This window comes from Sarcophilus harrisii, chromosome 4 (assembly GCF_902635505.1).
Source record: "Sarcophilus harrisii chromosome 4, mSarHar1.11, whole genome shotgun sequence".
NCBI classification, from domain to species: Eukaryota; Metazoa; Chordata; class Mammalia; order Dasyuromorphia; family Dasyuridae; genus Sarcophilus; species Sarcophilus harrisii.
This window is the reverse complement of record NC_045429.1, coordinates 354,278,444-354,292,191: the sequence shown is the minus strand read 5'-3', so window position 1 is coordinate 354,292,191 and position 13,748 is coordinate 354,278,444. Positions and strand designations below refer to the sequence as shown.

At 39.4% G+C, this 13,748-nt stretch overlaps 1 protein-coding gene across 14 annotated transcripts in view; it reads left to right on the top strand.

The window, feature by feature from the left end:
• The window catches only part of ACACA (acetyl-CoA carboxylase alpha), a 249,149-nt gene that overhangs the window by 218,405 nt on the left and 16,996 nt on the right, over nucleotides 1-13,748 (top strand). For all 14 annotated transcript variants that reach the window (XM_031966554.1, XM_031966551.1, XM_031966547.1 and 11 more), the window contains 2 exons: nucleotides 2,896-3,073; nucleotides 4,851-4,963. In XM_031966554.1, coding sequence (XP_031822414.1) covers nucleotides 2,896-3,073; nucleotides 4,851-4,963 — 291 coding nt within the window. The remainder of the gene's footprint in view (nucleotides 1-2,895; nucleotides 3,074-4,850; nucleotides 4,964-13,748) is intronic.

The following is a 13,748-nucleotide window of genomic DNA, read 5'->3' as shown; positions in this document are numbered from 1 at the left end:
TGAAATACGGTGTTGGCCACCCTTAATGGGCTCATGAGGAATATTATGTGTATGCAGCTTGTGTCTGCCTGATACTTGCCTTCAATGTTTTGCTGGTAATTCAACCCAGGACAATAAAATCTGTTCCATCTTCAAAGGTATGGGGCACAGTGGAAACATGGAAAGATGCTGGCCACTTCTTTTCTTTGCTTAATGTGTGTGGTATCACTGTTGATGCCTATTATGTCATGGTGAAGGCCTTACACAAATGCGTACCTTGACGCTGAAAAGACTGAAGGTGGAAGTCCTCCGTGCCAGTGGGGAGGATGGCTGTTCTCTGTGTGGCGCACCAGAGCTTATGTAACGTCTGTGTCTCTCAGGGAGGATCCATCAGCTTTTTTTCACAGGGCATGAGACTCAATAGTCAGTTTCTATGTAGCTTTAAAAATTTGGCAGGCTGAGTTGCCAGGTCCTTTGCTGTGTTTTTGCTCCAGCTCTTGAATATACACTCTAACATGGAGGGATTTAGGCCTGACTGTACATCAGATTATTTGTTAACTGCTTCTTGACTTGTATCTAAAGTCAATGGTTTTGGAAAAAGTGGCATGTCTTGAACAATGGCAAGTCCCTTCCAGGCTACAGCAGGGTTTTCTCTTAAATTGTCCTTATACTTTTGCAGATCTTGTGAGTGTCAGGTCACATCATAGTTGGAGTTCTCTGTCAAACACATAGCACAGTGTTTATCTGCAAGATCTCCAACTTTGGTAGACTTCTGAAGGCTTCAATTTCTATTTTCTCATAGCAGTTTAGAAATTCTGGCCATTGGAAAAAACTCAAGTAGTGCTGGGTAAAAAATTGCCACTGGACCCTTGGCATAGGGAATCTGATTGTCAATACCATTTCTGTTAATACAGGGCTGCTTCTTGGGCTCGAGTTTATCATTTTATTTAACCATTGAATCCAGTATAGGACAACAGGAAGCAGATAATTCCAGTCTGTTGTCTTGCCTAACAATAAGTTCAGTTCTTTCATCGCCTCCCCACTCCCTTCCACCACACAGACACATATATTGTGTCCCACTATGTTTCTTTTCAACTTCTCTCCTTTGAGCCCTACCTTCTCTTTCCTCTCTCTTCATTGATAACATTAAGGACCACTCTTTTCTGTTGTTGTTCTAGGGGTATACTCTTGGCAGCACTGACTAATGTAATGCTAATTACACAATTATTTTATGATGTAGCACTAGTGGAAATATCTACTAAAGAATTAATTTACTTAAAATAATTTGAATCAAGCAATTATTTTCATAACCACAGAATTAGTGTAAAGTACTTAAAGCACTTTATTCGTAGCTCTTCATAATACAGCAGTTGTATAATTAGCAATAAATTTTTTAGATCTTTTTTTTTCCTTCTGAAAACAATTGTCTTCTCTGACCATGAATACATATCTAGGTTCCACATAAGGGAATAATCTTTCAAAGGGAACAAGTGAATTCCTGAATCTTGAAAAATCTGGCTTATGATTGGCTGAGAGTATGCACGCATACATAGGTTTTGATTTGCTGAGGGTCAATACCTCAACTCTCCTACCTTAGCTACCAATTAATCCTAATGAACACTTTGTTTTGATTACTCTTAAATTCACTTCAGAATATTCCTCTGTAGTGGAATTTCAGAAGTTCTTGTTTATGCCTAACTCATATTTTTGTTTCTGTAAAGAAGTCTGTTGTTTCTGTTACTTGGTAATCTGAAAAGATCTGGTGTTTTCCTCTTAAAATGTTACAATATAGCCCAACATCTGGAATTGTAAAACTGCAACTTAAGTGGCGTTTAGACTTCAATGAACTGGGAAATGAAGAAAAGTCCATAAAATGTTCAACTCTGAAAGACTGGCCTTCATTTTCAAGGTCATACTTTATTCTCCTAGTCATAGTCCCTTTTGCCCCTTCTGCTTTAAGTCTCTGGCATGGGACAGGTCAGAGGGTTTTCTCCTGTACAAATGAGGAGGGTCTGGCAGTCTGACTATGTAACTTTTCCAGAAAGCATTTTTAGGGCTAAATATTCATATCCTCAGAATAAAATACAAATAGAAATATTTTAGCATTAATCACATTTTGGGAGTTGATGTTCCGGAGTGCATATTGATGAGTAAGATTAGTCAGCTGTCAAAGTGGTTTCCTTACACTTCAGCCTCTGACTCATTGGAAATAGTGTTTGTTTTTTGGAGTCAGAACTTGAATCCTGACTTTGCTACTTCTTAGTACTTGTGGGACCCTGGGCAAATCATTTAACATATCAGGGCTTTGGCTTTCTCATCTGTAAGAACAGTGTTGGGTTACGCAACCTATGAGACTCTTTCAGTTCCAAATCTATGAACTTATGAATACAGAATAGAAGATTAATTCTCTGTTTTCAGGAAGCTTATCTTATGCTGGAAAAGATAAATTATTATCTTTAAAAGACTATATAAATTCTCTTCTGTATATCAAAAATGTTTAGAGAGGGTACATAGTGGAACAATTAGGAACACTTCTTATGGGAGGTGGATTTTGAACATTCTGTATGAGAATGCATTTTTTTTGCATATATAAACGTGTGTGTGTGTGTGTGTGTGTGTGTGTGTGTGTGTATGTTGATTCCATGCCTTTGGTTTCATCAGTATGGAAGATTCCCAGCATGGGAGCATTTTCCACAAATGCAGATGAACAACTCCTCTCTAATTTACATAGTCTTAAAAGGAGGTCTCGGTTATTGTGAAGTTACTTAAATAATTTGTCCATAGTCATATTAAGTGACAGAGGCACTATTTCTGTATGTGTACAAAATGTTTACCTTTCTAGGAAAGGTAGTTGTTAAGACATAGTGATGCTTTGAGAATAAGTTGTTTGTTTTCTAACTTTTTTATCTTCCACAGACATGTATGATCAAGTTTTGAAGTTTGGAGCGTATATCGTGGATGGTTTACGTGAATGTTCTCAACCAGTGATGGTTTATATCCCTCCCCAAGCTGAGCTCCGTGGAGGGTCTTGGGTTGTTATTGATCCTACCATTAATCCCCGGCATATGGAAATGTATGCTGACCGGGAAAGCAGGTACTTCTTCCTTATTTTCCATTCACCATACCTTATAGGCTTTTTTCCCCCTAAAACTAAAAGAAATACTGGTTGTTGATCCTTAATGGAATTTTTCTCAATCCAAACCCTGAGCTGAGCTCTAAAGCCTTCTTTTCCCCATCCTACTTTGGGAGAGAATATACTGATCTTTTTGGGAAATGAAATTTGATAGGATTTGCAAGTAACTTTAAACATCTTACAGTAAAATCTCTTCCTTTTTCAGATGAAGAAGCTGAGGCGAGGGGTAGAGTTAGTTTGGCAAAGTTAGGATTTCAATACAGGTATTCTGACTTGAAATCCAGATTCAACAGAGCCATGCTATGCTGTCATTAGTTCCCTACTGTCCTGAAAATATGTTAAGCATAACAGCATTATTTTCTCTTTTCCACCCCAACACACGTTGCAGAAAAGGCCCCAAACTTAAGTTTTCTTACCTTAAAGCTCTATTTTGAGAAGTGTAGTCTTACTTATATTTGTAAGTGTAGTCTTACTTATAAAACATCAAGCATTTGAATGTCAAGATTCCCCATTTCTGAATTTATAGTTAGTTTTTATTTTACTTTACTTTGCATTACACAAATTCAGCTTTCCTTAAGAGTTCTAAAAGAAAAATCTGCACTCCAACAAACACTCCAAACAACCTGTTAACTTCACAGTTTTCTCCCCACTTCTGCTACTCTGCTTGGTGTTCTGAAACCTATCTTGCCACCAAAAAAAAATATAAAAATCAGACCTTAAAAATCTATCCATGTAAAAACAGAGAAACAGATGCATAGCACGATTTGGGGCTCGCTTTGATCACATTCAAATGAGATCTTTGCTCGCTTTGCCGTTGTGTCCAGTCTGTCTTCTGTCTTCTGACATCCACATTGGGTCCTGTATGTCTGTCCCCGCCCCCTGTGTGTTCCTCCTTATCTCTGTCTCTGACCCCAAGGTGTCCTTGAACCATGTGCTGGCCCCCCTCCCTTCACAGGTGCAGCTCCCTTCTTGTCATCCTCCCTTCTCCACAGCTACAGGCAAATTTGCATTATGTAAAAATTTCTGTACTTAGAGGTTTGCTGAATGGTGTACTTGTATTAAGTGAGAAGTATGTACTGAAATCCTGGCTTTGATCCCAACTTTATGTTGAACCTCAGACAAGTTGCCTGGCACTTCGAGGTCTCAATCTATTGAATTTTGTAATAGGCTGCCTAATCCTAAATGTGCCATTTAAGCTAGTGTCCTCCTGAAGCACAGCAACCACTCCATGGTTTTACCTGCTGCTGGCCCTGGATCTATCTGATCACTAAGCAGAGCCCTTAGTGTTTACTTCTTTCTGTGTGCAAAGCAATTGGCACTGAAGCCTCCTCTAAATGTATCTTGGTTTCTTGTCATTGTGTGTGTGTGTGTGTCACACATATACATACTCACATGTAAACACCTATGCACACAAATACATTTTTAGTTTCTCTTTGATTCAGGAAACTGACATTATTTGCATTGCCCTTATCAACAGTAAGTGGTGGGATATGCATTTTTGGGAGATAAGAATTGAGCTGGCAACAGCAATGAGAATTATTGAATTGCTTTTTACCAGTTCTTTTTTATACTTTGCATAGATTTGTTTCTTTTATGCCTCCCTCCCTGAGGTTATTTTTTGCAACCCATGAGTGGGTAGAACTATGATGAATTTCATTGCCTGATCCACACATTGTGCCCTCCTTAAAATTTCACTCTTAGTTTTTGTTTTTGTTTTTGTTTTTGTTTTTCTGATCAGAGGATCTGTTCTGGAGCCAGAGGGGACAGTAGAAATCAAATTCCGCAGAAAGGATTTGGTGAAAACTATGCGTCGGGTGGACCCAGTCTACATCCGCCTGGCCGAGCGATTGGGTATGTCTGGTTTGCCTTCCTGGCAGCTCAATGAGCCATTCAGCTGATTTGTAATGAGGGCGTTCATAGGCCAGGGGAAGAGGCATTGGAGCATTTGATCACATTCATGATCATCTTTATTTACTGTCCTCCATATGGTAAGAAATCTGCTAGAAAGAAACGCTCTATCTAGGGATGTGTGTGCATACAGCAGGTGGAAAAATGAAAAGACTTTAAATGTCCTCCACTTGCCCAAGTCTCTAGTCTGGTGAATGTCAAAATAGAACTTTACCATGTCTGACCTGCAGTTATTGTTGGATAGGAGAGTAAAATTGGATAGAAGGCACATCAGCCTGTTTGTTAAATCATCCCAGATCTGGTCTGTGCAGCTTTCTGGCTTTTTCCTGCTCTGAGAAATGGAAGCCTTACAGAAAGGAATCTGCCAGGGAGCTTTGAAATGAGGAAGGCCCCTTGTGCTAAAGGAGGAGGCTGGCTCCTGCAGCAGGACCTGCAGCGGGGTTCAGAGTATGCCTACTCATTGTACTCTGACTTATTTGCCTGTAATTTGAACACCAGTAACTAATCATGGGATTCCTATACTGAGTTCCCAGGCCTAGTGAGTTTCAACCTGTTCTTCAAAAGATGGTTTTGCTACTCATCTTGCCCATGGGATCCCTTGGTGTAAAGGTGACATACAGTTGTTTGTTGAGATTGCTTGAAGGCGGGTGAGAAGGTTTAGAGGAGAGGGAACTGTGAGAGACTTTTGGTACAAACCGAGGAAGTATGCTGGCTGGAAGGAGGAGGAGGAAATGTGGTGGTTTCTGTGTTCTCTTCATCTGCTGTCTATTCCAAAAGTCATTCAAAGAGCAATGTCTTCAATACATTCTGATGCAACAGCCTTCTTGAGAACAAGGACTGTGTCATTTGTCTTTGCAATTGCCAGAGCTGTACACTTAGTAGTCACTTAATATGTGCTTATTGAGTGATTGGACAGAACCCATTCCGGTCAGCTGCATGGCTGCCGTAAGGCTCTCACTCTGCCAGAACCAGTGCCAAGGATTGCTGCTCTTGGTGACTGTCCCTTGTGCCTAGCCTTGTGCGATGGATTGTAGCCAGTCTCTGCTTCTCCACTGCTTGTCACTAGGAGAGAAGAACCCAAGATACCTCTGGCCATTATAGTCTGATGGCTTTCTCTCTCTCCCTTCTTCCCTTCCTCTCTGTCTCTGTCTCTCTCTTACACACATACACACACAGTCACTTTTCAGAAACCTGCTACCACCCAGGGTTGTTGGGGTTTTTTCTCTTCTTGCTTTCTTTCACAAAAAGGATAATTACTCCTGAATAACTCTCTACACTTTAATTAAAGGGGCTACAGCACAAGAGCAAGTCCCTTACACTGGCACTGAGAGAGCTCTTGAAAGCTTGGGCTGATAAGCATCTCTCTTAGATGGCTTATAATAGCTCCTAGTACTGGGCGATCATTGCTGTTGTTTTGCCACTAATTCTGTACAAAGGCAGCAACAAGATGGCAGGACACAGTGAATTGCATATTTTTTTTTTTTTTTTTTTTGCTGGTTTTCTTTCTGGCCAATTTAAAATTTGTCAAAGTCGGTCTTCTTCTGGATCACTGCCCTTTGATATTTCGCGCACTCCATTTGCCACAAACAAGCCGCAGGGCCGCAGTTCATGCTGACTCCAGCAGAAGCAGAGAGGGCTCCATTTATCTTACACTGCCTGCTGAATTCTTACTCATTAACTGGGGGTTCACTGCCTCTTTTTAACCCCCGAATGGCTGTTATCTCTCTAGAGCAACTGGATGGTGGGAAGAGTGCATTTGCTTTCAGACATGCATTTGTGGTAGAAAGGACTATACTGGCTAATGCTGTGGAGACAGAGATATTCTCTTTTACCAGAAAGAGACACTCTTTGTTCCAACCTTGATCTAGACCTTTCAGATCAAGGAAAGGAAATAGAGACAGATTCTCAAGTGCTTACTAGTTAATAATTTCATGTCCATTCTTTGATTATAATTTTCTATCAGGCAAACTAAGTTACATAGTAGAACACTGGACTTGAAATCAGAAAGACCTAAGTTCAAATTCTGCCTCAGATTTTTACTAGTTGTGTGATCCCGGGCAAGTCATTTAACTTCTTATGGCCTCAATTTCTTCATCTGAAAATGGGGATGATAACAATAGTAACTACTTCATAGGGTGGTTCTGAGAACCAAATGACATAACATGTGTAAAGTGATTTGCAAACATCAAAGCATTATATAAATGCTAGCTATCATTTCTATAATTAACTGTTTTCTGTCATTGATGAAGAATATTGTGTTTGGCCTTGATCAGAATTGAAGCCTCATTCCTAGCCAGAAACTACACTTTTCTGCCTGATGCCCATCAAGCTTACTGTAAGGTCTGGCTTCTAAAACAAGATGTCAGGAAGGAAGTAGGATTTGGCCATATCCACTGGACTACCTTGTCTAAGGCTCAATGAGCTTTCTTGTCTTGCCTACCATATATGAGGATTAAATGAATTAATGCATATATGACAACTTTGAAAACAGTCAGGCATTAATCAAGAGCTATTGTTATTTAGTAACAATAATTTTATAATAAATTTTATAAATAAAATTGACAATAAATTCAATAATAAGGGCTATTGTCAATCTTATTTTTATTTCCTTTTACATATAAGAGTAGAGTGAGCCTAAAGGGCAGGCTAAAACATATATCTGTGGGTATAAACTGGGTGTGAAGTGCAGAATCCTGTGCTGAATCCTATGGATCCTGTTCCCAAGCATCATAGAGTCATAGATTTAGATCTAAAAGAAATGTCGGAGGTCATCAAGCCCCACTCCTTCATCTATAGATGAGAAGATAAATGACCTTGTCTGAGGTCATACTGCTAACTAGTATTGGGGATGGAGTTTGAACCCAGGGACCTATCTATTGTACCATGCTCCCCTGAGGACTTTGCACTTTCTTGGAAATATGGAACATACATATAGAAAGGAAAATTAAAACAGTTAAAATACAAAATAACACATACATGCAAGATATCTGCAACCACAAATTCTAATGGGCTGCTGAGTCTGAGTGGCTTGTTATTTTTTTATTTTATTTTATTTTTTTAATTTAATAGCCTTTTATTAACAGGATATATGCATGGGTAACTTTACAGCTTTAACAATTGCCATACCTCTTGTTCCAATTTTTCACCTCGTACCCCCCCACCCCCTCCCCCAGATGGCAGGATGACCAGTAGATGTTAAGTACATTAAAATATAAATTAGATACACAATAAGTATATATGACCAAAACATTATTTTGCTGTACAAAAAGAATCAGACTCTGAAATATTGTACAATTAGCTTGTGAAGGAAATCCAAAAATGCATGTGGGCATAAATATAGGGATGGGGAATTCAATGTAATGGTTTTTAGTCATCTCCCAGAGTTCTTTCTCTGGGCGTAGCTGGTTCAGTTCATTACTGCTCCATTGGAAATGATTTGGTTCGTTGCTGAGGATGGCCAGATCCATCAGAACTGGTCATCATATAGTATTGTTGTTGAAGTATATAATGATCTCCTGGTCCTGCTCATTTCACTCAGCATCAGTTCGTGTAAGTCTCTCCAGGCCTTTCTGAAATCATCCTGTTGGTCATTTCTTACAGAACAATAATATTCCATAATATTCATATACCACAATTTATTCAGCCATTCTCCAACTGATGGACATCCACTCACTTTCCAGTTTCTAGCCACTACAAAAAAGGCTGGAGTGGCTTGTTATTGTAGGAAGTTTTAGCCTTCCTTTTCTGCTCCTTAGAAAACTGAGACCACAGAATGCTTAGGAGAGTGGAGACAGCCATGCTTTTTCTTTACCAAATAATTGATAAAACAAAAATGGTTAAGGTTAGGCCCCTCATTGCAACATGAGTTAATTTCAAAACCTAAAATGTTGATACTGACCTCCCTCCAACTTGACATTCAACTGACCATTGGGCCCAGTCTAACTTTTATAAGAATTTGTTTCCTTTAGGAGTTTGAAGTTTAATTTCAATAGAAAAATTCCATTTACTATAAAAAGGAATAAAACTAATAGAGATGGATTGTTAGCTTATTTGTCTTACTTCTTCATTGTCAGAAGGTGATTTCATAAACATAGCCGATATACTAATACAGCATGTTCCTAGAAGCCATCTAGCTTTCTGTGTATTGGCTCTTTTGCCATTCACCAATCAGATCATATATATAATTAAATGCATCCTGATTGGCTGGATTCAGTAAAACATCCCCTAAAGGGAATGAATAATAATTTACTTTGGAAATCCAACTTTCATTGCCCCTTAGAATTTTAATTTAAAAGCAAGAACTCCTTTTGGCACGTGTTTTGGGAGGAAGGCTGTGAAAAACTGCTTGTTTGTAGGGTTTTGACTGTAGCAGGAAATGTAGTTTGAAAAGGGGCATATGCTAACTTTCTTTGTCAGTTTAAAAAAAAAAAAAAGACTATTTAGCCAGAGATTAAACTGAGCCAAAGATGTTGATGCTTTTCACTACTGAAATTATTTTTTGTCCCATACTATCGGACAGGGTGTTAGTGCAGGACCAAGTGTAGCTGCCATCCCAGCAGGCTAGAAGGAGCTAGATTTTGTTGATTACCTAAAGGAGCTAGATTTTGTTGATTACCTTGCCTAGAAAGGGAATCCTAGTGTCTGTAGGATGCCTATGTAGCGATGTGGTCTTTGTTTCTTTTATTGTCTCTTATGAACCCGCTAACAAAGTTAGGAGAATCAAAACTACTGCTGAACTCAAAGTCCCTCCTATCCTATTACTGTGACTTAGAGGCTTTTTATATCTAAAGAACTCTTGAGAACATATTATCTGATGTTCTCTTTTGAATATTATCCTCTTGCATTTAGAAGGAAGTGACAAATCAGTTTAGAAACAAAAACTACCAAAGTGGTATCAGACATGTTAGAACTTACAGTGGTTCCTTCTTCCTCTTCCTCCTTTCCAAAATAAATGTTCATTGGGATTGGAAAAGCATTTATTGGAATCTTGCTCTATGCTTAATAAATGATTGTTGATTGATTGCCAAGATCTATTGCTCACTCACCTCTATAGTGGCTCCATCCCTAGGCAGCTAGGTATTCTTTCACATGCCACCTTAGATAATGTCCACATGGACTGTGCCCCTGAAATATGCAACACCGACATGGGCTGGGCACTATACTTTTGGCCAAGACTTGACTGTCTCATAGCAATGGCCTGTGGCCTCTTCTGGCCCCTATCCTGATGTAGCTATCATTCTCTCAAGTACTCTTAAACTTGTTTAACTTTCAGTCTGTCAAGAATATTGTAAGGGATGAGAACTGTCACATTTTTTGGTATCTTCAGAGACATTGCAGACAGCCCCAATTGCTTCCTCATCAAACAAAAACAACCAAAAAACCTCAAAACATTTACTTATCATAATCTAATTGGGACTTATATAGGGAACACAATATGGCTCATTTTCTGGTCTGGGGGAGCCCTGAAGAAAGATTTTTTTTTCTAGAGTTGTTTAAGTGGCAGACATGACCTAAAGATTTGAGGGATTTTCATTTTGTGTTTTGTTATTATTTTTTGACCATCTACTTTGCAAGACCCGCAAGCATTTTGAGGGGAATCTTTGAACTAGGTCAGGCTGAAGGGAACAAAATGACTTGGATGGGAGAAAAATCATTGAAGTGTTTGTATTATTCCTTAGGAAGTGGTGGGCATTGAGGAAATTCTCTCACTTCTCATCTCTTCTATTCCCATTGCTGCTGCCTCTGTCAGGACCAGGGACAAGTCCTGGAGGCATTTAATCCCTTTCTGAACCACATCCTTTGACTCTAGGTTCTTCTTCTTCCCTGTTCAACAGGATGATATATTTACCAGATGGAACCCATCTTGACTTTTTCATGCTTCTTACTACACTTGATCTTAGCCAAAAGGCTGAGAAGCAATGACTTTTCATGCTTCTTGTACCCCCTCAACCCCAGGTTGATTTCCCTAACTCTTTAGAACTCTTTGGGGACAGGGACTCTTTGCTTTTGTTTTTATACTGTCATTAGTCCTCAGCACAGTAAACATAGTATGAGTTTGAGAAACACTTTGCCATTAATTTAGCTGGACATGCCTATGCCCAAGGACCACTACTGTTTTCTCCCTGGTCTTCGAGCATGTTCCCCCCATGGCAGTATGGCAGGCAGCACCAGCACAGGAAAGGATAGGAAAGGAGCCAGAGTCCTTATTGGCTGAGGTGGGACATCTAACAACCCTTGTTGGTTAGTAGCAGCTTCATCCTTTGATACAAGTTTGTTGAAATCAGAAGCAGTAGGAGAAGGGAAAGATGTTTCAGTCCAGTTCTGTGTCTAAGCAGCAGGGCACACCTCACACCAAGAACTGGACTCTTCGTGTGCATCTTCTCCATCCTCACTTCAGACAAGAAAGCTACAACGCGCTGGGCATTCTGGAAGTTGTCATCACAGGACACTGCCTGTCTCTCCGCTTCCATTCACTGAGATCCCTTTGTGGGAAGAATAACCAGTGATGGCTTTTCACAAGAGAGACCAGTTAATCCAAAGTAATTTCAGAAAGGAGAGAGCGCTAATAACTCAGGCACCAGGAAAGGCCCTAGATGAGAAATGGTTGCCAGAGCCCCAAAAGAGCCTATGAGGGGAAGGGGAGAGGCTGTGTTCTAGTCTTGGAGTATGGCCTGTGTGAAGGCATGCTGAGATCAGGGTGTAGAGAGCAACCCACTGGGGCTGGAGTGAGATTTGGAACAACATGGGCCAGCTTGGGAGGGTGAGGACAGTTTTGGAAGTGTGAGAAGAGGCACATGTGTGTCTTGCTTTTATTCCCCCACGTGCAGGCTTTTGTGCTTGTTAGAAATGACTATATAGATTGAGAAACAACACCTGCTGGCCTAGGCCTCCATTTTACTCGGAACCTTTGCATTAAAAATGTCTTAAAAAGATTCCCAGATTCCCTGTGAAAAAATTAACATGCAAAATTTATGTTTATTCAGGTGTGCCTCACTTTGAAGAAAAGTAGACATGGGAAAATTTGAATTTATAAAACACATATATTGGGAGAGATTATTTCTATTATGTAAGAGTTATTTGCTTTACCAGAGGATTCACAGCAGGAATCCTTTAAAGAGCTCTCCTCGGGCATTTAAAATATTTCATTTATGCAGAGCTGTTCAAGAACATAGATATTATGTAAAATTAGGTCCACCTTTATGTATAGTCTGAAGTGGGTTCTTTTCTATCTTTTCTTCCACCATGGTGGCTATTAGAAATCTTTTAAAAATAAGGATTTCTGTGAAAAACTTCTTAAAATATAAACTCTGATACTTGTTACCTTAATTTCCAAACTTAAGAAATTAATTTTTTCTTCATTTGAGTTAGAGTTTAATATTAAGCTTGGGTATACTTGCAGTTTGCCAGGATCAGAATCTTTTGCAAAATGCTTTCCTTCTTGGATAGAAGTAAGCACTATATCCCCATGCAGACTGGAGACCCCAGCCCAAGGAGGTAGCATGATTTCTGCAGGGTCACATAGCAGCTGCCTGGCCCTTGAGAGTCCTGTGACTTGATACTCCATGCTGTGGTGAATGAAGTGACTGCAGTGTTAACACTTCTCAGTTTGATAGTGATTCAGATCTGCTTCTCTGGGGTAGACTCCTGTTGCAGGAGTCAGACATTAACCTCATACAGAAGGCTATAATAAGGATGAAACAGTAAAGGATAGTAGATGGGTAAGTGGAGCTCCGCCACAGTCTCCTAATCCAGGGGTACTTTGAGAACTCGTGGGATGTGAACATTTGCTTAACTTCTGCTCTGTAGTTCACTTTTTGCATTTACTTTTAAATTAAATTGAAGGACTGGATTTGTATGAGTGAGAGAATTTAGGGAGATAGAGGGAATAATGTGGGGTTTTTTGTGTTCTCTTTCCTCCTTTTTCTTAGCATTCTCATCAACCTTTGGGAGTAGGATTCTGAAAAAGACTTCTCTCCATTGAATGTTCTTTTGACCCTCCCCACCTTTACCACCCCCAGCACACACATAAAACTTGCTTTCCTAAAAACCCTGAGGCTCCCAGATCTGGCTAGAAAAGAAAGAAAACCATTCCAAGATATTTAATTGTGCAGGGGGCTTACGGGATTGATCGAGAGCTTAGCTTTTTACAATAGCCCAGTGAATAAGAAATGCTTCTGACAAACGATCAATGATAGGATAATCACTCTTTATCCCCCTCCTCATTCTTACCTTCTTTCTTTCAGGAGAACAGGGTTCAGAAGTCAAAAATCTTTATAGATGCTGCTTTTAAATTAAGCAGAAAATGGACATTGACATATTTGTTAATCTCCCCTAAATCATTACGGGGCTTGCTGCTTTACTGGTACAAGGGGAGAGTGGAATATAGTATAGAATACAGGAGTTGCTTGATTTAAGAACAACCTTTAATTTTTGGAAATAAAATGTATTATTTTTAAAAATCTCTTTCTCTACAAAAACACAAACGAATCCTTGTTTTTCTTGTGCTTTTTGGAGATTTCTTTTATTCTGGTCGGCCTTCCTTCACTTGAGTAGTTTGATTAAGAGAGACCACAAAGCTCTGGTCAGAGACATTATTATATAGCTGATTGAAGGACTGTGTAATACCACTGAAGAAATAACCCTTTGGTCTTCTGGTCTGATAAAGTTGTGAAGTTTGGGATTTTTTTCATGTTTGTTTTATAAAACCATAATGATCTGGTAAAATCTA